Below are 23,930 nucleotides of genomic sequence, written 5' to 3'. Positions count from 1 at the left end.
TCCCTATATGTTTTGTGGTCTGTAGACTTCAGTTTGCAGAACCACTCTTTACCTGTCTGTGAATCTGGGGCAAATATATATTTATCTATTTTTAGCTCAGGTACGGTAGGTAATATATTCTTTAAAGGCTCAATATTGTTGTGAGGCTGTGCAGGATAAGGAATGTATAGGGTACTATTCATAGTAACTTGGGGATGCTTCTGAGATAATGATAATAGAGCTAAATTTTGAAAGATAAGTAAGACTTAATCAGGGGAATAGGCAAGGAGAGAGACTTACAAATGGGAATATCATGAACACAGAAACATGAACTGTAAAACAATTTGTATTATAGGACATTTTCTAAGGTGTTTATTATGTTCAAAAAGGGAATGGTGTCTGTTTGATTTTCATTTAAAAAAGAAATTTTAAAAAGTTACTAGAATACCCCTTTCTTTTTAAAAAATTTAGAGTCTGATTACATGATTTTCCAACTGTGTATTATAAAAAACTTTAAATATATAGGAAAGTTGAAAAATGTATACTGAACTTGCCACTGAAGATAATGGTGATATAGAAGTATTTAATTATTCTTTCTTTGCCTGATCTTTCATGTTCCTAAGTATAACTATACCCTAAGTGGCTCTCCTTGGTTTTCTCTTTTTCCATATTACTTTTTTCTTCCTTTCCTTTGTAATCTCTTCAGTTGTAGAACTTTACCTATAAGCTGAATATAGATAACTTCCAAATTTATTTCCTCAGTTGTGACTTTTCTGCAGAGTTCTTGTAGCTACTATATAACTATACTCGGGGGTTTCACTGGCACCCAAGACTTAATTTAAAAACTGAACACATTTGCTCTATTAAATCTCTCCTACAGCATTTCCTCTGCCTCTTGCACTGTCATCTTTCCAGTTATCTAGGTGGGATGGCTTGTCTGACTATTCCTTCTTTTTCAACTGTGTATCCAATTATTTTCTTAGGTTTATCTTTTGAATGTTCCAACAATTCTGAGCTTCTCAGGTTCTCAATTTAGAAGGCCTTACATAGTTCCTCTTTGCATATTGAATAAAGTCCAAACCCTTACATTTAGTATTCAGTATTTCTCTTGGTCTCCTTTCATCCTATACTTGCAGCCTTATCTTTTATTATACTCTAAGGGGGCATCATTCTAGGTACATTTGAACCAGATTATTTATATTCCTTTTTTTTTTAAGATTTATTTATTTGAGAGAGAGAGCAGGGGGAAGGGCACAGAGAGAGAGAGAGAGAGAATCTCTAGCAGACTGCCTGCTGAGGGTGGAGCCCAATGCAGGGCTCAATCTCATGACCCTGAGATCATGACCTGAGCAGAAATCAAAACTCAGGTGCTCAACTGACTGAGCCACCCAGGTACCCCTGGATTATTTATATTCTTTGGTTATGCTCATCCCTTTCTACCTCTGTGCCTCTGCCTACTTTATTTTCTACCTAGAAGAACCTTTCTTCTTTCAATTTTTCCTTATTCTAATCTTCCTTCCTTTCCAAAGTTCAGCTCATAGTGCCTCTTCTATAAAGTGTCCCTTTTCCTTCCACCATGTAAACTCCTTTGGAAACTGCATGATAGGGACGCCTGGGTGGCTCAGCGGTTGGGCGCCTGCCTTTGGCTCAGGTCGTGATCCCCGGATCCGGGATCAAGTCCTGCATTGGGCTCCCTGTGAGGAGCCTGCTTCTCCCTCTGCCTATATCTCTGCCTCTCCTCTCAATCTGTGTCTCTCATGAATAAATCTTAAAAAAAGAAAAAAAAAAAGGAAACTGCATGATACTTTTCATTATAATAGTACATTTAGCATTTTGCCTTGTATTTAGTTCCCTTAATGTTTCTTTGTATCTTCTATTTGGCCATTATCCTGTGGAGGGCAAGGATCATAAGTTATTTAATTTGTATACTCACCACCACCATAACACATTGAATATTTACCATAGTAGTCACTCATTAAATAATTGAGTGAACAAAAGGATAAATGTAAGTTGTATTTCCTCTCTATTTCTTTGGCTCTCTTATGGCTCAGCTTTGGTTGTGGGATTCCATGATTACTTACCTAGTTTGACATAAACCCTGTGTAAAAGTGTATATCTCTGTGTGTGTCTCTCATAAATAAAATAAAATCTTTAAAAAAAATAAAAAATAAATAAAAATGCAACACTTAAGGGCACCTGGGTGGCTCAGTCAGTTAAGCATCCAACTCTTGATTTCAGCTCAGTTCACCAGCTTAAGGCTATAAGAGCCTGGGCATGGAGCCTGCCTGGGATTCTTTCTCCCTCTCCCTCTCTAAAAAAATTAACTAATTAATTTTTAAAAATAGAAAATAAATAAAAATTATAATAAAAATTAAAAGGCAACACTTATTTACTCTCAAAAACTTATCATAGGCCTGGAAGGAAATATTCCCACTTATGAAGTCCCTAATAGATGCTAACTACAAAGTGCTTTCACATAACATACTGTTAATTAGATCTAATCTCCATTTTGGCAAAGAGAGAAACCAGAGTCCTAAGAAGTCTCTTGAAGACTATATGATTTTAAATCCTCTTCCTTCTACTGTCCTTAGATAAACCATATAAAGTTAATACCTATGTTTCTCCAGTACATTATATTAACTAGCATATGCAAATTATTAAAATTACATTTTTCTTTAAATTCAATTAAACAATAATTAAATATAGTATATTGTTAGATTAAAATTATTTCTGCTAGAAATGCTTATTACAGAGGTAAAGCATTAACTTTCCTTCTGTATTAACCTTTATGCTTGAAAAAGGTGAGAGGAAGAGAAGGGAATTATCGAAGTTGTCATGGGTTTATAATACCAGTATTTCAACTGAGACCGTCCATTTCTTCCCATCCTAGACATATTTTATACTATGACAGCTGCCCCTACTAGCGATCGCAGAAACTGAGGATCAATATCCTGAAGGCAGTGCTAAACCGCTGAGCCACCCGGGCTGCCCAGTGTTGCGTTTTTAAATTGGGATTTTTATTTCTAGATTGTACATCCCTGTAATTTTGAAACTTTATTCTTTGGAGCTAACATCTTTTGTAGAAAAGTAAACTCTACTGTTCAGTTTTCAAAATGTTATTTTGTAATTATGGAAGGATATCTCACTTTGAAAAATGATTGAACCTTGTGTAGAGATATTCCCTTTAGTATCTAGCACTGAATCTTTTATGTGGTAAATGAGCAATAATCATTTCTTTTTTCTTATTTATACAGATAGTACACATCCTAAATATGACTTCTGCAAAGATAATTTCTTTTTTGTTACCACCTGATGAAAGTCTTCATTCACTACAGTCTCGTATTGAGCGTGAAACTGGAATAAATACCGGTTCTCAAGAGCTTCTTTCAGAGACAGGAATTTCTCTGGATCCTCGGAAACCGGCCTCTCAATGTGTTCTAGATGGAGTAGTAAGAGAATTTTAATATACTTATAGTATAAGAACTCTGTTAGGGGATCCCTGGGTGGCGCAGCGGTTTGGCGCCTGCCTTTGGCCCAGAGCGCGATCCTGGAGACCCGGGATCGAGTCCCACATCGGGCTCCCGGTGCATGGAGCCTGCTTCTCCTTCTGCCTGTGTCTCTGCCTCTCTCTCTCTCTCTGTATGACTATCATAAATCAAAAAAAAAAAAAAAAAAAGAACTCTGTTAGCTTGGAGGATTGCATGCTGTGCATTTTTTTTTTTTTTGGATGCATAGTTGGAATCCCCTTGGTGGGGGGTGGTTCACATCTTACAATTCTTATTTTAATTTTATCCTACTCATTATTTTTATCATTGCTTCACAAGGTGAACAAGATATGTTTTAAACTTTGTATGACTTTCTCTTTGGTGACAGTTCCCCCCACCCCTTTTTCCCGCTTTTATACTTAAAGCCTAAAACCTTGAAATTAGACCAGCAGTCTCAGATTCTGCAAGAGGATAGATGGATGGTAAAATATTGTGCTCATGACTCTTGTTGTTGTTGTTGTTTTACTTTATTGAGGCAAATTTTATATATCATGTAATTTACCCATTTCGTGTATGCAACTCAGTGATTTTTTTTGGCTTATACTATAAACCAGTCATTACTATAAGCCAGCTTAAAGAAATTTCCATGTCAGTACGATCCTTCATGTCTGCTAACTCTTAATCTCCATTCTGTTCCATTTCAGGGAATCACTGTTTTGCTTTCAGTCTCTATAATTTGCCTTTTCTAAACACTTCATATAAATGGAATCATACAGTCTATAGTCTCTTGTGTCTGACTTCTTTCATTTAACATCATGTTTTGGAGGTTCATTCATGTCCTAGCATGTATCAGAATTTTATTCCTTTTGATTACTGAATAGTATTCCCATTGTATGGATATATGTTGCTGTGACTTTGTACTTTTGTCCTTTTGGGGTCTGGTGATTGTTTTTCACATTAATCCATCCTATAGTTATTTATTTCTCCCAAATAGTAATCTAGACCTTGAATCTGTAAGATGTATGCGAATAAACATTGACCTTATTCATTTACATTTCACATTAGGAAATGTGTTCAAGTACTTAGAGAACCTAGTATTTTCAAGGATTTTTAAAAATTGTTTCTTTTTCAGAGAGGCTGTGATAGCTATATGGTGTATTTGTTTGATAAAAGTAAGACTGTATATGAAGGACCATTTGCTTCCAGAAGTTTATCTGACTGTGTAAATTATATTGGTAAGTATAGCTCATTTACTGACTGAGGTTTAAAACTGAAATAATACAATTTTGACTTAATATGGTTAGTAGAAATGGTCTTTTGGTGTTTCTGTTCTGTATCTCATACTTCTGGTTTTTAATTATGATGAGAAATGAATTTATACAGATTGGAAGGTGAAATAGTAGATTTCAAGTCATCTCTAGATCCCTCATTTGGAAGAAGACTTACTTTCTGCAGGATAAGGCTCTCACAGAAGAATGAATCTCCACTATTAATTAAGCCTGCTTTCTAGTTGCTTTATGTAAGCGTGTTCAGATACTTCATTTTATATGAATACTGCTTAACGTTCAAATGTTTTCATTTATCCTGTGAGAATTACTCTTTTCTTTGGAAGAAGTGATTAGTTTCTGTATACCCAAAACTAAAATTAAAGCATAGTATTGTAAAATCAAGAACAAAACTGGGCAAAGGGCTAAAATCATGTAATCTTTCCTTTTTGTTAGTTTTTTTTAAACAACTAGCTTTAAATTTACAGAAAAATTGAGACACCTGGGTGGCTCAGCGGTTAAGGTTCTATTTGCCTTTGACTTAGGGCATGATTCTGGAGTCCCGGGGTCGAGTCCAACATCGGGCTTCCTGCATGGAACCTGCTTCTCCCTCTGCCTATGTCTCTGCCTGTCTCTTCTGTGTCTCTCATGAATAAATAAATAAAATCTTTAAAATAAATAAATGAATAAGTAAATAAATAAAAAGTAACTTCCCACCTCTTTTCCCCATCTTTTTACATATAGTACGGGACAGCAAAATTCAGCTTCCAATTATACAGCTGCGTAAAGTATGGGCTGAAGCAGTGCACTATGTGTCTGGGCTGAAAGAAGACTATAGCAGGCTCTTTCAGGGACAAAGAGCAGCAATGTAAGTGGATTCTGTTGTTTACAGGTGCAATGTCATGTGCATTAATGTTCAAGAATTAATCTTGCTGTTTTCACTAATCAGTATTCCACGCAATACTGAAATATTGGACTAATCTGAAATATAATATTCTCACCAGACTTAAAGAATTCTTACTAATGGTCTGAAACCATCCAATTGCAACAGCTTGAGAGTAGTTCCTGAGCAGTCCTAGTATAAGAAGATTGTTTTATCTTAGAATATCACAGGTAGGGAGTCTTCAGAGACTAGATTCTAGTCTAAACTATTTCTCACAGATTGATAATAGAAGCTTAGGCTTTGGGTTTATGGCAGTTTAAGCTATTAAATTTTTGTTCACTGTTTCTGAAATACTAATTTTTTTTTTTTTTTTTTTTTGCTATGGTTTAGGTTAAGTCTTCTTAGATATAACGCTAACCTGACAAAAATGAAGAACACTTTGATCTCAGCATCTCAGCAACTGAAAGCTAAATTGGAGTTTTTCCACAAAAGCATTCAGCTTGACTTGGAAAGATACAGTGAGCAGATGACTTATGGGATATGTGAGTGTTTGGGTAACATGTTTGAAAGAAGTGTTGAATCTCTTGAAGCCATCTTCTGTTTTGCCTTCTTGCCTCAGCCCATTGTTTCATTTATATTAACATTAGAGCAAGAGATAGGTTGCCTCAAGACCTCATAAACAGTGTTTGTACTGAATAGTAGCTGCTTTTAACCTTTATATTAGCAACTTTACTTCCCCACAATTGAACTATAATTGGACTAGGATGGTTTAGCTTCAGAAAAATTCAAAAGCAATTTAAGAACTTTTGATTTTCAAGTCTCATTTTTGAAATAGAGGCGCCTGGGTAGCACAGTTTCTGTTTGACTCGTGGTTTCAGCTCAGGTCATAATCTCAGGGTCCTGAGATCAAGCCCCACATGGGGCTCTGTGCTCAGCATAGAGTCTGCTTAAGACTCTCTCCCTCTCTCTCTCATACCTCCCCTCTGTACACAGTGTCTCTCACTCTCTCTCAAATAAGTAAATCAATCTTTTAAAAAATAGATACAAAGTCTGTATTGGGATGTCTCCTTAACCAGGGAAGTCTTAAACTACTTATCTTACTGTAAATAATAATACAAATAATTCCAGAGTTTTTTCTTCCAAACCACCTACTGTGGAGTCCCCCCCCCCCTTTTTTAGTATGGTACACAGCCTCCAGTTTTCAATATTTGACTCTAAGCTCTCTCCTTTCAGATGTATTAAGGAAATGTAAGATGCAGATTTAAAATTCAAATAATAAGCTGAAGGGGTCACCACCAATATTTCTGTTTTCTGTCATAAAACAAATTATTTTTTGGGAAACAAATCCTATTCGTATAACTTGTCTTAAGCAAAGTGTATGTGTAACAGAATAAATGATCAGCAGTATCCAATTGGGTAAGTTTACCCATTAGGACTGGTTCTATGATTGATGTTTTATTTCTATTTTTGTATAATAAGCATTCTAATGAATGGCAGAACACTGTAATTATTTCACCAAATTATCTTTGACTAATCAGCTGTTAAAAAGGAATGACACAGACCTGTGTACTCATACTAAAGATCACTTGGGTCTTTAATGGCAGTGATGTATTAAAAAAAAACAGAGAGAAAAGTATATAGAGATAGTCTCACTTATGAGGGAAAAGGGTATGTGTCTATGTAACAAGTGATTAACAGTAAGATCCTTAGAGTGGAGGGGACAAAGAGAGAGTCTTTTCTTTTTATATCCTTTTATAGTATTTGATTTTTAAAAAATCATGTTCATGTATTACTTTTCCTTTTTTTTTTTTTTTCATTTTTTAAGAGAAAACTATTTATATTGGTTTCTTAGGGGTGCTGTAGCAAGTTACTATAAACTAGGTGGCTTAAAGCCACAGAAACTTAAATAAATAAATAAATAAATAAATAAATAAACAAATAAATAAATAAAACCATAGAACTGTGTCACAGTTCCAAAGGCTGAAAATCCAAATCAAGGTGTTGGCAGGGTCCATGAACCCCCTGAAAGCTGTGGGGAAGAATACTTCCTAGCTTCTTCCTAGGTTCTCGTGGTTTGCCAACAGTCTTTAGCTCCTTGGCTTACAGCTGTAGCACTTTAATCTATACCTCTGTCGTCAAAATAGAGCTCTCTCTTCATGTGTTTGGGTTTCTCATAAGAAAACTAGTCATACTGGATTAATCCACCCTACTCCAGGATGATCTCATCTTAATTAGCTAACTGCAACTGGCAGTGACCCTATTTCCAAATAAGGTCACATTCTGAGGTACTGAATTAGGACTTCAACAAAGCTTTTTGGGGGGACAGTTCAATCTATAACACCATTTTTGATGATGATATGGCAAGGAAGTGGATAGGTCAGTAATTAAGGCTATAGCTATTTCTGAGATAACCAATTAAGACTTTTTTTTTAGCCTCAGAAAAAATGTTAAAAGCATGGAAGGAAATGGAAGAAAAGGCTATCCACTATGCCGAGGTAAAATCACTAGCTCACTCTATATGCTTATTAATTCCTGAGGTCTCTCATAGAAGTTGTCTTTGGTTTCAATATATAGAATGTTTTTCATGTTACTCCTGAATATCAGACAAAAATCTAGTAGATGCTTTGTATGTGTAGAGTTGATAAAAACAGGGGCTTTGGGCAAAAGAGATTAAACTAAAACCTTGCTAAACTTGTTTCCATATTACGTGGACTTACACTTTTTAGTAGGGTTATGCAGATTAAATGGGAATAAATAATGAATGGTAGTTATTGCTGTTATTTTTATGATTGGTTTAGATAGGACAGCTGTATGTCCTGGTTATCTGAAATGGTCCCAGTTTATATCTGCCTTGCCATAATTATCAATGATACTCCCTTTCACTCTCAAAATTATGCCTGTTTGGACAATAAATTATACATATGGTCATGCTAGTTATAGGTCATTCTCTAGGAGGAATATTCCTTTCTTACCTGTTACATCTGTCCATGGTCCTACTAAATTGTTACTCTCCTGGATGTGGGTAAGGCAGTTAATATGCTTAGGTAGGAAATCCAGTGTCTTTTTCTTTCTGCATTCTTATTCAAGACAGTTGGGAACAAGAGGCAATGAAAATCCTATAACTGAGATGCAGTGGTTTTGGTGGCCACTTTTCCTGTCTTGTTAATAATACTTCTTTTTGCTTCTCAGGAGGAGAAAGCAAATGCTAGTAGTTCACTGTTGTCAGAAGAGAAAAGAGAGAAGCATGGGTATTAAGTCTGTCCTTGTATGAAAGATTAAGTGTCAGAATCTGAAAGATAAAAAAGCTTAAACAAAATCAGTGTTTCATATTAAAAAATTTAGTCCTACCATTGCAGCAAATCGTTCTCTGTCTCAGTTCTGTTTTGTGTGGTGGTGAGCCTGTTATTTCTTTTGCATTTCATCATATTTTAGGTGGGTGTCATCGGTTACCTGGAGGATCAGATCATGTCTCTGCACACTGAAATCATGGAGCTGCAGAAGAGCCCTTATGGAAGACGTCAGGGAGACTTGATGGAATCTCTGTAAGGAAGTCTTGTGTTATTGGTATTGATGTCTATAATTTTTTTGTCACAGATGGTTCTGTCTGTGTACATCTAGCTGATTAAGGCTGTATTTGTTCTTTTCTATAGTTTTCTTTCTCCAAATATATTGCCATCATATTTTAGGAGGAAGTTTTTCTTAGTCACAAGAAATTTTGGTCATGACTTAAGGGTTGACCTTTGCTGTTTTAATCAAAGCATCTTTTCATGTGGGTGTAACAAATTTTTCAAATGTTCTAAGTTACAGACTGTTGCCCTGCTTCCCATACTTCTGGCCCAACTTATTGTCCATTAAATGCCCTAAATGAGGTTAACTTCCTAGGTATCTGAATAGAAATTTCAGATTGTTTTTCCCTAATCACGGAGCTTCATTTTTGCCCGTTTAAGTGTTTCTGATGCAAGGATGTTGTATATGTGGTGGTAGATTAGAGCAGATATGAAATATATTAAAGTTTGCATTTTTATTTACTTTAAAAATTTTTTAAATAGATTTTATTTCTAAGTAATCTCTACACCCATTTTGGGGTTTGAACTCACAACCCTGAGATCAAGAGTTGCATGCTTTACTGACTGAGCCAGCCAGGTGCCCCTAAATTTTGCATTTTTAGATCTTGCTTATTACTCTGTAAAATGCTCTGTAAAATGTTCATTGGCAATATGTACTTGCTTTAAAATAGATTATACTCTATTCAAATAGTATTGTTCATTTCAAGTTGTTGATTATTAGTCATTGAATTATCTTCACATTTGGAAGCATGTTTTCTCTTTCATAGGGAACAGCGTGCTATTGATCTGTATAAGCAGTTAAAGCACAGACCTTCAGGTAAGACACTTATCACTGTACACAAGGCATTTTAAGAAACCATCACAGGGACACCTGGGTAGCTCAACGGTTGTGTCTGCCTTCAGCTCTGGGTGTGATCCTGGATCCGGGGATTGAGTCCCACATCAGGCTCCTTGCAGGGAGCCTGCTTCTCCCTCCGCCTATGTTTCTGCCTTTCTTTCTGTGTCTCTCTTGAATAAATAAATAAAATCTTAAATTAAAAAAAAAAAAAAAGGAAACCATCACAAACTTAACGAATACAGGGATTGGATTTTTTAAAACAAGCTGCAGAATAAATTCCAGTTTTGGTATTGCCACAGAGCTGTTTATGGTACAATTTTAAGTTGATGAGAATTTAAGAGATTAGGAAAGCAAAGTAACAAGAGAATTGAGATAGAAAACTTTTTAAAGCGAAATGAAAGGAAGGAATGAAAGAGAAAAAAGGAACTCAGAAGGGGAAGAGGAAGCAAGAAAATGTGTGGAAAGATGGAAAAAATAAGTGCTGCTTAAGGTTAGAGAGGTTGGACAGAATTTGATACAGTGCTTTCATGTGTGGAGTGATCGGGGGGAGGCCCATTTGCTATGCCAAAGCAGTGTACCTTAAAAATGATGCCTTCATCTGCATCTGGTTACTACTTATTTCATTGGCAAAACAATTCCTATCAAACATCTGATGAATACAGAACATGGTCTATTGACAGGAGTATCGGAGTGGTATTTGGAAGGCTTGGGTTCTAGATTGGGCAGCTTACTGACCAAGTACCTAATTTTCTTATATCTCATTTTCCTCTTCTGCAAAATGGGGCTGAAACCTAGCTTTCCTAAGTCAGTGAGTACGTATAACAATGTATTTAAGAGGCTGTTTGTGAAAATGCCTCAGGAAGTATAAAATATATGTATCTGCAAGATATTATCCTTCTGTTAAAAATTGATTTGTTTTGATGGGTTATAGAAGAAATAAAAAGTGAAGCCTGTGCCCTAATTTGCTATATATACCTAAATTACCAATAAATAAGTAAAATAAAAGATATAAGTTTTATACTTTAAAATTTACAAACAGGGCATCTGGGTAGCTTAGTGGTTGAGCATCTACCTTTGGCTCAGGCTGTGATGCTGGGGTGCTGGGATCAAGGCCCTCATCAGGCTCCTTGCGTTTCCCTCTGCCTATGTCTGCCTCTCTCTGTGTCTCATGAATAAATGAAATCTTTAGAAAAAAATTTACAACATATGCAAATTAATATTCATCCATATGAAATTCTGTCTTAACAAATAACATCTCCTCTAAATTGATTTTTATTGGAATAGAATTTGTTCAGTTTATTCCTACAGACATTTATGAGGTACATATAAGATAGGCACCTGACCCTGCCTGGGGCTCAGGAGTGGTTAGAAAAGGTTTCCTGCAGGAGATGACATCTGAGATAAGCCTTAAAGGATAAGTAGCAGTAGCCAGGTGAAAGGAGGTGCGCTCTTGTGTGTACAAGTATAGTCAGTAAAGACACGTAACACTTAGCACATTTGGGGAAATGTAATGGCTGGATTATAGAGTTTTGGGAGAGAGGCTGGATCAGATGTGGCTGGATCATGAAGGATCTGAAATGTTATGGTAATGAGTTTGGATTTCATCATGGTGGTAAAGAAAAACCTTAAAAGTTTTAAGCAGGGGAATGGCATGACCAGATTAGCATTTCAGAAATACTGCATTGGTAGCATTGCACATAATGGATTAAAGTGTAGCTAGACTGAAGACAGGCATTGGCTATGAGGCTGTTGAAATAATCATAACTCCATATAGGGTGGGCCATGAGCTAAGGCAGAGAGCCTCAACTGGGGAGGCTGGTGAGAGGAGGGTAAGGGCTAGAGACATTTACAAGGTAGAACTGATAGTGTTGGGTGATGGATTAAATATAGATGGCTGGACCTGGAGTATGGAGTCATGATGCCTCTCAAGATTTTGGCTATGGCAGCTGGGTGCGTGGTCAGAAGGACTACTCACCATAATGGGAAGAAAGGATGGCACATGATGGGAAAAGAAGATGAATTAATTTCTGTACATGTTGATGTTTGGATGTCAGTGGGATATTCAAGTAGAGAGGTCTAATAAATAGTATTAAATATATATATGTATGCATGTATGTATGTATAAACACACACACACACACATATATATATATATATATATATATATATATATATGGATTTAGTAGAGAAGTTGATATTTAGCTATTTGAGAGTAGTCAGCTGTAAGAGTAAAGTGATCATTTTGAAAAAGTAGATTGAGTATGGAAGCCAAGGATGGAATCCCAGAGAATACCAATATTCAAGAAAGGCTAGAAGCAGAAGAGCCAGCAGAGGAGATTGAAAATGACCAGGATAGGGCAGCCCCGGTGGCTCAGTGGTTAAGTGCCACCTTCAGCCCGGGGCGTGATGCTGGAGACCCAGGATCAAGTCACATGTCAGGCTCCCTGCATGGAGCCTGCTTCTCCCTCTGCCTCTGTTTCTGCCTCTCTCTCTGTGTGTCTCTCATGAATAAATAAATAAAATCTTTAAAAAAAAAAAAAGAAAATGACAGGATATAGAAGGAATTATATGATAGGATCAGGACAGAGAGTTTCAAGAAGAAAGTGATCAGTGGGGTGAAATGCTATGAATGTGTGGGTAATAAAGATGATGATAAAAAGAATCAACTTAGCAGTTTGGATACCATTGTTGGTCTTGACAAAATAAGGCCTTTTGGGAACAGAAATTGGAAGCCAAGGAAGGAATGAACCAGGAAGAAATAGAGAAGTGGGTCTAGACCAGCAGTTCCCGAAGTGTGATTCATGAAGATCAGTGAGGTCAAACTATTTTCATAACACTAAGACAATATTTGCCTTTCTCACTATGTTGACATTTTCACTGATGCTATGAAAACACTGGTGGGTAAACAGCTTATACCCTACTTAGCAGGTATGGATGATGGCACTAGTACCAAATTATGTAAGTAGCTATTATTTTCACCACTATGCATTCACAGTTTAAAAAAAAAAATCATTTAAGCATGTCCTTGATTAAGTAATAAGAATTCTATTTAAATCTCAACCCTTGGGTACATGTCTTTACAAGACATCCATCCTTGGCTTCCATACTCAATCTACTTTTTCAAAATGATCACTTTACTCTTACGGCTGTGCAATGAAACGGGAAGTGCCCCAAGAGCACTTCTTCTGCTGGTTGTTTTGTTTTGTTTTGTTTTGTTTTTTTTGAGAAAGCCACAGTGGCAGGTGTCTTCTCAAAAGTTAATGAAACATGACTATTGCTTTAAGGAAAAAAACCAACAATGTTAGTTGGCAATGATAAAACTCCATGTTTCAGACAAAAAATTAGATTTAGGAAATCTTGTATCCATCAACTGAAAATTGTCAGCTTCTCAGTACTTAAACTTTTTTAACAAGATCAGTAGTTATATTTAAAAGACTTGCAAAAATGTAAGATAAGGCCAATTTTCTCACTAACATTTTTTGGAAAATAGTTATTTTTAATAAAAATATGTTAATAGGTAGTGAGTTTATTGTTATTTTTAAGTGAATAAGTAAATTTTTTTTTATTTTTTTATTTTTTTTTTGAATAAGTAAATATTTTTAAACTTCTCAGTTTAATTCCCGAAAAACACCTTGGGGTTCTTAAGAATTTTTGAATGTACTGAGACCACTAAGTTTGAGAACTGCTTATCTAGGCAGTTCTTTTCAGAAGCTTTCCTGTTAAGGAAAGAAGAGAGGTGAGCAGCTAAGAGATGAAGAATCAAGGGAGGTCAGTCTTCAGAAGGTAGACTTGAGCATATTTATTATGTGCTTGGGGGCCCAAAGCCTATGAAGAAGGGAGTCCCTAAACAAGCTTGAGAGGCTAACTCAATTAGCCTTGCTGTCTCTGGTATTAGAGGGATTGTGGGTGTGGATACTGACACTTTGTGGTTGTAGGGGTTAGAAGATGGGGGTCTCCCTTATAGCCTCCCATCCTGAAGTAAGAAGTGGGGTTAACTGTTAACAGAAGGCGTGGGTGATAAGGTTAATGGAAGAGATGATGACTGCATAGATTTAAGGAGTATGCTAAAGATTTTTAAAAGCTGGTATGTACACGGGCTCAGTGGTTGAGCATCTGCCTTGAGATCTTTTATAGATCACTCCTGTAGCGACAGTATGGATAGCTCAGGTTGTGGTCCTGGGGTCCTGGGATTGAGTCCTCCATTGGGCTCCCCACAGGGAGCCTGCTTCTCCCTCTGCTTATGTCTCCGCCTCTCTGTCTCTCATGAATAAATGAACAAAATCTTAAAAAACAAAACAAAACTGGTGTGTACAGTGGAAGATGTTGCTGACCCAGAAGATTTATTAAGAATCCAGAGCAGAAATGAAAACTTGTGAATTAGCAGTGACAACAGAGAATGGTAGTATTTTTTTTGGTGTTTAGTGGCTTGGCTGCAGGAACTGACAAAGCAGAAGGTTAGACTGATTCAGACTTAAGATTTTGCTCATAGAAGACAAAAAAAATCAAGATATTGACAGAAAGTGATATAAGTGATATGAAGCTGTGGTTAGAATAATTGAAATTTAAAATTTCAATAGAGCAAGTCTAATTCTTTTTTTCTAGTGTCTTTCTAGCTTAGAGTTGACTTGAGACTCTTGTTAAGCTAAAAATGGTGAAAAACTTTCTTCATTTTGTATGCTGGAGAAGATTAATGTTCTGAGGTCTCTGAGAGGAGCTTATTTGCAACTCTTTATCTAGTTGTGAGGGAGAGACAGAGGGACATGTGTAGGGAATAAACTTGAGCTGTGGGGGAGAGGTCTTTGCAGTGATAACAAAGGACACTGAACTTTTTAAAAACGTTTTTTGATACCTTTTCATAGTAAAATATGGGTAATAGTTGTAGCCATCTCCCAGGACTCCTATGAGGGTTAAATGAGAAAAGTGTTAAGTAGGTGATAGCAAATAATATTTTTGCAGCTGAGACTAAAAATTGTTCGAGGAAATACCAGCATTATCTATGAGCAGTCTTCCAGTTTAAAAAACTTTAAATGGCATTTTTTGAAATGTAACAGTGCTTTTTTTTTTTTTTTTTTTTTTTTTGAGAGGGGAAGAGTATAAGCAGAGCAGAGGGAGAGGGAGGGAGAGAATCTTAAGCAGACTCCACAGTCAGTGCAAAGCCTGATGTGGAGCTCCATCTCATGACCCTGAGATCATGACCTGAGCCAAAATCAAGTCAGACATTTAGTCAACTGAGCCACCCAGGCACCCTGTTTTTGCTGTTTTTTTAATTGAGTTACATCTCCTGTAGACTGTAGAACTCACTCATCACTCACTGTGTCCACACAGCCATCCTATTTGAGGACATTTGGCAGTTTCCAGTTTAAGATGTTCTACTACCCTCAGACTGAACTTTCAGGGTGTGTATAGGTCCTTTTATTAGTGCATCAGGTTTGGCTTAAGTTAGTCAGCTTTTTTCAAAGTTTCATGGGCTGCAAACAGATGGATAAACATGAAATCCCAAGTATCCTAGATAGGTCAAGGGCCTCCTGCTTTTAAACCAGTGAAAGTTTGATAAATTGTCCTACTGTTTCTAAATAAATGATGTTAATCATCCAAGAAAAATTGATCTTTTGGCCAGAAAGCTGCATATGGATTTAGGATTTGGGTTAATATGGGTTAAAGATAGCTAAACATATCCTTCTCAAAACAGGCAACTAAGTTCTGTGAAGATAACAGTGATAAATTTATATATGCATTAAACACACACACTTTGTTTTTAGATATATATTTGTTTATACATTATATAATCTTAAAATTTTAATCCAGTTTTAAATTTAAATGGAGATGCTTATTAATTAAAACTAGTTTCAGATTTTTAGGAATTTTTTGTTTGGAGGCTGATATGTTCATGCAGAAAAGAGGTTATACCCACTGACTGAGATCTTTTATAGATCACTCCTATAGCGACAGCACGGAAATGGTGAAGATCATTGTGCATACTGTTCAGAGTCAGGACCGGGTTCTCAAGGAGCTGTTTGGTCATCTGAGGTAGAAAAATTGTTTTATTTCCTACTGAAAAGCCAGGGTACTTTTATCATGTTCCTTTCAAAGTGTAATATCCTTTTTTTGTAAATATACTAGACCCAGGAAGATATCTGGCAATACCTTGGGTAACTTGGCCACAGTTGTGTGCGTTTAGGTGTCCTATTTTGTGTGCATCACTTTGGAAATCAGTCACTAAATCTGGTGCTGATTGTGGTTCATTTTCCCAGTTGGGTGTGGGAGTATGGTATATAGTCTTAGGGTTATGTCTAATTGTGTGACACTGATTTCATCTCTCCAGCAAGTTATTGGGCTGTAAGCAGAAGATTATTGATCTACTGCCCAAGGTGGAAATGGCCCTCAGTAACATCAAAGAAGCTGACAATACTGTCATGTTTATGCAGGGAAAGAGACAGAAAGAAATATGGCATCTCCTTAAAATTGCCTGTGTAAGTAACTTTTAATAAATTATTTAATGTGACATTGATTTGCTAGTATTCTTTGCAAAAGGGATTCTTCTTTCGGCATGAGCTGAATCCTTTTTAAAGATGTCTGTATTTTGTGTTAAGGTTGATGCTCATGTTCTTTTCTTGGTGTTTGACTTCAGATGCAGGACATCATGATCATCCTCCATTATTTCTTTCCTCTCTGGTCTCATGTTTATCTATTCCTTCCAGCCGTAGACCACTGTGGCATCCTATCCCAATTTGGGAATAGATGTGTGTGATCAGTTAATAAAACTCTAGCCCCTTGTTCAACTAGTTTGTTTTTTTTTTTTCTCCAACAAAAGTGGAATGAGAAGGGCAAATACATTTGGTTTTAGTTAAGAAAGGTGGTCAAGGACAGGATAGTTTTGTACAGAAATACTTATAAAAAGGTGAGGATAGTTTTGTGGTTGTGCATCTAAGCACTGGTAGAAGTGTAAATCTTAGGAACATTGTAGGAAATTGTATGCATCAATTGTGGTGCTTGCCTGTAATCTTATTTACTTTTTCCCCCTTCAGACACAGAGTTCTGCCCGGTCCCTCGTAGGATCCAGTCTAGAAGGTGCAGTAACCCCTCAGGCATCAGCATGGCTTCCTCCAAATTCAGCAGAACGTGAACATCCTCTGTCATGCGTGGTAACTCCTCAAGATGGGTGGGTTCACTTTGCAACAATAGATAGTTGTTTTCAAGAGCAGTGGTAGGAATGAGGTAGAGTAGAGCATAGTGGTTAAGAAAAAGTCTTCAGTACTTTATATACCAGGGTTAAATCCTGACTGTCCCTTTTATAATAATGTCCCTTTGTAATAGCCTTGGGCAAATTAACTTGATTCTTTAAATGTTCCCATTTCCTCACCTGTAAAATGGGAACTGTTCTGAAAATTCAATTAGATGTTGTATGTGAAGTGTATGGAAAGTAAATATCAGCAAATGTTACTTATGTAGCTCAATCTAAGTTTTAAGTTCTTTCTCTGTTACTGGCTTAGCAATTCTTTTACCCAAGCTATTTCTTCCATAACCATTTATCTCAAAAGTTATGCTGTCTTTTGGATTTATCATTTTGGGGTCCTTGATCACCTTTCTAATGAATTATTGAGTGTAATCTACTTGATTTTATAACTTGGTATTTCTAAAATCAGGCTTTTTTAAATGCCTTAAATCAGTTTTGCAAATAAGAACTCAAGTGTGAAGCCTTATATTTTCTTTTATTAATTCCTACTCTCCTGCTAAAAGCTGAATGACTATCCATTTCTGTTATTTTTCTCAGCATAAGATGTGCCGTATCCAGAGCCAGTGGCTCTTTGCTAGCTTGTGTATTGTCGCTTTTCTCACAACTCATGGAGACCTCTACAGCAGCACCAGCATTACCTGGAAGCTCTGCCCATAATTAGTTTTGCAGAAGTGCAGCCATGTTACATCACTGCTCAGGAGGTCATGCAGTTGCACATTCTGTACTCTACTTTTATGAGAGAAAAGCACATGGCAGGAAGGAAAGCTGATATCAGGTATTTTATTTTTTTAAAGAAAGCAAGTTGTAGGGTGTATCTTGGGATCGTTAGAGATTTGGCCCAATGTAATACATCCACAGCTACAGCACAGGCTATATAATTGACTTTAGAAAATATTCCATTACTCAGAGTTGAAACAAATAAAATTTAGTACATTACTAACCTTTTTACTTTTGTTAAAGGCATTTAGGTTAGGGGATGCTAATGGTTGCAAATGTCACCTCTATACAGTCCATTTCTAATTTGAGGTTGGGTTGTTAGCAAAAGCATGTCGGACAGGAATTTTAAATGTTTTCCAGTAGGAATACGTTATAAAGTAAAATTGATTTCAATTACAATGTGCACATAATACTTAACCACCAAGGTGGGATCTGTTGGATTCAATTTTTCATCTTTTGAATACGTGCTTTAGAATTAGAATTTAGTTTTGACCTTATAGTGGCTATCATTTATGGCCTAGAACTAATTCTAGTAAGGTAGAGACTGAGGGCTGGTAAAAGGTAAAGGATAGAGGCCAAATGGCAGAGGAAAGTGGGGAAGGTGGAAACCAAAATAAGGATTTTCTTCAAATATAAACTTCCAGAGATTCTTGTTGGTTCTGGGCAGCTACCTTATGATGCTATTTTCTTCTGCTGTCCTCAGAAATCAGCTTGCTTGTTTTCTTTTTCATCGCTGTCATCTGTAGTTTCCAACCAGTTTTCACCTTCCCTTATCTTTGCAGACCAGATTGTACTTCTTTATCTTCACCCTTATATTTGTGTCTCTGGAGTAATAAGCACACTGATATTTTTACTACTTATAAGGAAAGGAAAATATTCCAGAAACAAAAAGATTTTTCATCTGTCTGCACTACAATTTTCTCTCCCACTCCACCCCCCATTAGCATTTTTCAAGAGTGGGGAGGGTAGTTGTATTTAAGTGCTGCTTATATTTCAGAGGAAAATGAGATTGCATTTATAATGGATTTCTTCTCATTCAAGCTGGGCAGAAGCAACAGCTTGCATTAACAAGCAAGACTCTGCCTCTGGGTGGGAGGGATAAGGAAACTGAAGACCATAGGAATCAGCTGCATTGGGGTGCTGGGTTGCAGGGCTGCAGGAGGGGCAGTGATTATCCTGACCCTGAAGACCAGAAGGTAGAGGAAATTTGTATGTCTCTTTGCTGCATTTGAAAAGGCTTTGTTTTTTCATCATACAGGGAGACTATAGTACAAATGATAGAAGAAAATTTGAACTGTCTTGGCCATTTAAGCACTATTATTCATGAAGCAAATGAGGAACAGGGCAGTAGAATGATGGTAAGTTTTATATGGATATGGGTATGTTTTGACTTTCCATGCTAGCCACCTCTGGCATTTGGGATGCATATGGGGAAAAGGAGAACTCAGAAGAAAGAGAAAAGACATTTAAGTTATATCTTTGACCTCAGATCCCAATCTTCTCTTATTCATGGATATACTAGGATTATGTCATTAGTAAATCTTCAGCAGTAGCATTTTGGTCAAATTAAATGAAGGGTGAACTTTTTTTGCAATGTGACCACTGAAATTGAATGGTTTGTACCTTTTTGCTTCAGTAATCAATTTTCTTCAATAAGATGGGGCAGGATTTGTACTGTAACTCAAATATAATAACAGCTGTACGTAAAACAAATAATGTTAACACAGTCAAAATTAATAGAAATATTAAGATTTGGTTACTGTGAATTACTGATTTGTTAAAACTCAGAGAAACCACAAAAAATGTTTATTGAGTTAATTTTACTACAGTTAGTCTCAAGGTCAATTGCTTGTATTTCCTTTCATTATTTACTTCAAATATTTATGAAAACTGAAATATTTTTTCTGAAATATTTTTTTTAATCGGCAGGACAGAAGGTAAAATTAAACTAACTGTAACTTATACTTTGATTTTTCAACTTTTGATTATAAAATGTCCAAACACACAGAAAACTTGCAAAAAGTAACACCCATAAACCTACTGTTTAAAGTCAACATCTAATTATAATTTTTTCCATGCTGGTTTTAGAATCTTGATTGGAGTTGGTTAACAGAATGACTTGCTACTTATTCAGTGTGCCCAAACTGACGGAGATTGTTGCTGCACATGCAGGAAATTTGTTTTTCTCCCATGAAAATACTCTTCAGACACCAACAAATGGAAGAAATGGCTATGATCAGAAAAAATGCAAGATTTTACAAGCACGGTATTTCGACTTTGGGAAATTTTAACCCCTAAACAGAATTTTAACCCGTGAACAGAGAATTTTAAACAAGTCAGTGGACTTGTTTAAATATGATAGCTACTTAAGCATATCATGGCAATCCATTTGTCTTCAAACATGATAAAACACTTAACTGACTAAAAACCATCTTTTACCACTAAATTTTGGGCATAAGGCCAAAAGTATCATCGATATGCAGAAAACAAAACCTCAACTAATGTATGTGTTGTAAGTAAAAGTTGTTTGCCTGTTTTTGTGGGAGAGATTGGTCTCAAGTAAAACTGTATTTCATGAAGAATAAACTCTACCTCCTTTTGTTGCATTCAGAAATGCTCTTCCTGGCAACATAAGGAGTTGACTTAATTTTAATTTTACTGCACATTTGATAATATCCCTTTCCTATAGAAGGAATTGTGCATCTGTGCCTTTAATAAGTTGATTCTCATCTTGTTAAATGTGCTGTGTGTATATGTATTTAAGATGTACATTTAATAATATCAAGAAGATGCCTGTTAATTTATAATGTGTTTGAAAACTGTTGTTTTTTCATTTGTAAAAATGGGTCATTTGTTTAACGAATTTTTCATGTCTTGTCCTACAAATTTATAAAGATCTGCACTCCCTTATCTGTAATTCCAAAATCAAAACTCTGAAAACAAGGTTTTTCATAAGCTTGGTAACAAAACTCATTTGCTTGAAAATCTAACCTGAACTGACATTGAATCTATTTATCCCATTTAGTGTGAATATTCATTTATTTTGCTGTGGAAATATTAACATATTTGATTATTGGGAGTGGGATGGGGCTGCCACAGACCCTGCTGGGTGTTTATGTAGTATGGTATATGCACTGAATTACCTTTCTAAAATCCAAAAATTTCATAATTCTGAAACATCTTGTCCTAAGGGTTTCAGATAAAGGATTGTGGATCTATCACCTCATTAAATAATTTAGAAGGTATTATGTGTTTTTAAAAAATGTGAAATGCTTTTATATTATAGTTTTCCACTTTGTGTATTAAATGATTTTTAAATTACTTTTAGAATCTTTATTCATTTTAATCAGATTATGATAGGTTTGAATATGGTTTAGGAAAATGTGAAGATTCCATGAAGTGGAACTGAAGCACAGAATATAACATCATAGGCCCTCAGTGTACTTTCCTTAGGAATTAAACAGGACTTACAGTAAAAACAGCATTGGGTAACTTCTTTTAATATAGTCTTTTCTTCTGAGATGTCCTGTCACCACTGTGTCTAAAAACCATGCTCATATCTTGGTCTATAAACCGAGGTCTTAGTCACACCATCCTCATTTTGCTAGTAGTGCCGCTTTACACCATGGATCTTGGGGCTGTCTTCTAAATTTTTACTCATCTGATACTACGGTTTCTCTAAAAATGGAAATTCTGTCAGCTATTTTGACAGGCAGTCTATCTCTTACTTCTCCAGTTCTAGAGAGTTTTAATAAAACATGTATGGGTACCTGCTGCTTGGAAGATGATGAGCTAGATGGCAAGATCAGAAACAGTTAACTATAGGCAGTATAAGAAGAATGCTTATCTGGGAATCTGAACATTGCAAGCCATCCAAGCATTGAAATGATTGTTGAAAGAATTTATTTAGATGATTGTGTATTTTCTAAATATCACTGTGGTAACTGATAAAAGAGCTATTATAGGGTGTGGCTATTATATGGTGTGGCTGGGGTGATATGGGCAGGTGCTATGAGTCAGAACAGGTTATAGTGAGAGATCACCTAAGACTTATTTCTGATGTGTGATTGACTATTTTTTTATTGGGGCACATCTTTTCAGAGTTGAATGGCATTTGTGAATGTCTACATTTCATTCTTTAATTCCAGCAGTATTATGAAAAATGAAGAGAATCCATCTAGAAAACTGGAACAAGTTGTTTTTCCTTCTTTTTGCTTTCTGGAAATTAAAATAGCTAAGTTTTGCTGATATCATTTATCTGGAACAGACAAGGTCCCAGATATTTGTAGGTAATTAAAGTCTTAGGAACAATACAGGTAAGTGCATTTATTGAAGGGAGACGGCAGAGTGGCCTGGGAGGGCTTGCTACTTAAAATCCTATTTAGGACTTCCCATTTTCACAATTACTGTCTTTGTAACCTTGTGATGAAGTTTTGGAATATAGGGGAGGTCCGGAGCTGACAACCAAGAAAGAATTGAGAGGTCTGTGGTGCAAAGTGGTGGTTTTATTAAAGCACGGGGACAGGACAGAACACGGGGACAGGACAGAACCCGTGGGCAGGAAGAGCTGCTGCCCCGGGCTTGTGAGGAGTAGCTGATTATATACCTGGGAGTTGGGAAGGGTTTGGGGATAGCATACTCTCTAAGGAGTTTGGAAGCAAGGTTTCCAGGACCTATTGTTGGGAAAAGATCATTTATTACCGTCTAATAAAACCTTAGCCATGAGACCCTTCAGAAGTGTATCCGTGGGCCATGTGCTTGGGGGATGATTGCCAACATGATTCTTGGAGGGGTTTAGAGATAAAGTTTCTAAAGGAATTTTTACATGTTAAGGTAGACTTACAGGATCCGGGGGGTCGGGCTAAGATTGCCTTTTGCCCTTAGCAAAGTATTAACATTGAGGCGGTTGAGTCTGTTAAGGAATGTCCCTCTGACTGTTCCAAGGACTTCTAAGTGCTGCCCTGGGCTTGTGCTTTGTCCTCAGCTAGTCCTCTATTCCCCCATCACTTGGGCCTGCAGTTTCTTAACCACTTGGCTTCTCCGCCTGCAATCTGTCTCCACTCTTAGCCATTCTGCAGACTCACTGGGCATAAAGTACTGTTTTCTCATACATCCCCGCCCAAAGTTACACAGCCCTGCCACGATAATCTCCCTTGCCCAATTGTCCCACTAGCCTTTCTGGGTTTACAGGATTACTGCCCAACCTACTTTAAATATGCCGCCTTTTATTTCCCTTGCATTCATCCATCTCATTCCCATCTCTACTCTTTAATTTTGTCCTTTTCGTTTTTAGTAATGTATGTATACAATCCATAACAGAAGACTGCGGTTAGGGAAAAATGAAGTTTTTCTGTTCTCTAGTCATGCACCTCCCTCTCCCTGCGGAAAAAAAAATGCATGCAAACCTTTCAAAATCTGGGCTTGGCCTAGCCTATCCCATCCTCCTCCCCCCCCCCCCCCCCCCCCACACACACACACATCACACTCTGTGTGCTCAGCGCATTCTGTTCCTATTTGGAATGACCTTCATGAAGCCCTCACTGGATCAGTATTCTGGCACGTTAATCATTACTCAGAAATACACCTGATGACGAAAGATGTGCTCAGGCTGAAGATCCTTCTCTTCTGAGTTTCCACACTACTTTTCCTGCAACAGGTCTACTGCTCCTGAATTCGCACAGGATCCGTGCCTGAAACACGTGCTTGTCATACGGTTTAAACCACAAAAAGACAAAACAGCCACCACACTGAGAGTGCGGGAGTCGGTTTCTGCCCAAGAACTAACTGACCAGTCCCTCATCCCAGGCGCCACCTCCTTTCCTCTACACCGCAGCTTACTCCCGACGGCCGACGTCCCTTCTCTTCCAGAGCAGGAAACCAGCATTGCGCAGACAGGAGCGCACGTACCTCCGACGGCGGGAGGCCGCGAGAATTTTGTCCCGCCCGCTCTCCGTCTCTCTAGT

The 23,930-nt window shown here is 36.9% G+C and overlaps 1 protein-coding gene and 1 long non-coding RNA gene across 6 annotated transcripts in view; one reads left to right on the top strand and one right to left on the bottom strand.

The window, feature by feature from the left end:
• The window catches only part of CHUK (component of inhibitor of nuclear factor kappa B kinase complex), a 36,896-nt gene extending 15,608 nt beyond the window's left edge, over positions 1 to 21,288 (top strand). Inside the window, exons 10-22 of one of the 5 annotated variants that reach the window (XR_003144094.3) lie at positions 3,234 to 3,428; positions 4,597 to 4,699; positions 5,474 to 5,597; positions 6,003 to 6,154; positions 8,046 to 8,107; positions 9,045 to 9,154; positions 9,946 to 9,995; positions 15,947 to 16,043; positions 16,339 to 16,486; positions 17,042 to 17,158; positions 17,788 to 18,025; positions 19,226 to 19,325; positions 20,056 to 20,093. Coding sequence is in view for 3 of the 5 variants with exons in the window: in XM_025466884.3 (XP_025322669.1) it covers positions 3,234 to 3,428; positions 4,597 to 4,699; positions 5,474 to 5,597; positions 6,003 to 6,154; positions 8,046 to 8,107; positions 9,045 to 9,154; positions 9,946 to 9,995; positions 15,947 to 16,043; positions 16,339 to 16,486; positions 17,042 to 17,175; positions 19,226 to 19,325; positions 20,056 to 20,085 (1,305 nt within the window). In the remaining 2 variants the exon portion in view is untranslated. Of the gene's footprint in view, positions 1 to 3,233; positions 3,429 to 4,596; positions 4,700 to 5,473; positions 5,598 to 6,002; positions 6,155 to 8,045; positions 8,108 to 9,044; positions 9,155 to 9,945; positions 9,996 to 15,946; positions 16,044 to 16,338; positions 16,487 to 17,041; positions 17,176 to 17,787; positions 18,026 to 19,225; positions 19,326 to 20,055 lie in introns of all 5 variants that reach the window. The other 4 variants (XR_003144093.3, XM_035707753.2, XM_025466885.3 and 1 more) reach the window with 4 other exon arrangements.
• LOC118352624 (uncharacterized) lies at positions 17,792 to 23,930 on the bottom strand. The gene is made up of 2 exons (XR_007406941.1): positions 23,552 to 23,930; positions 17,792 to 21,645 (listed from the first exon to the last, which is right to left on the bottom strand). It is a non-coding gene; the product is annotated as an uncharacterized LOC118352624 (long non-coding RNA).

Source organism: Canis lupus, chromosome 28, assembly GCF_003254725.2.
Source record: "Canis lupus dingo isolate Sandy chromosome 28, ASM325472v2, whole genome shotgun sequence".
Lineage (NCBI taxonomy): Eukaryota > Metazoa > Chordata > Mammalia > Carnivora > Canidae > Canis > Canis lupus.
Note: the sequence above shows the minus strand (reverse complement) of the source record. Positions and strands in the feature narration are given on the sequence as shown.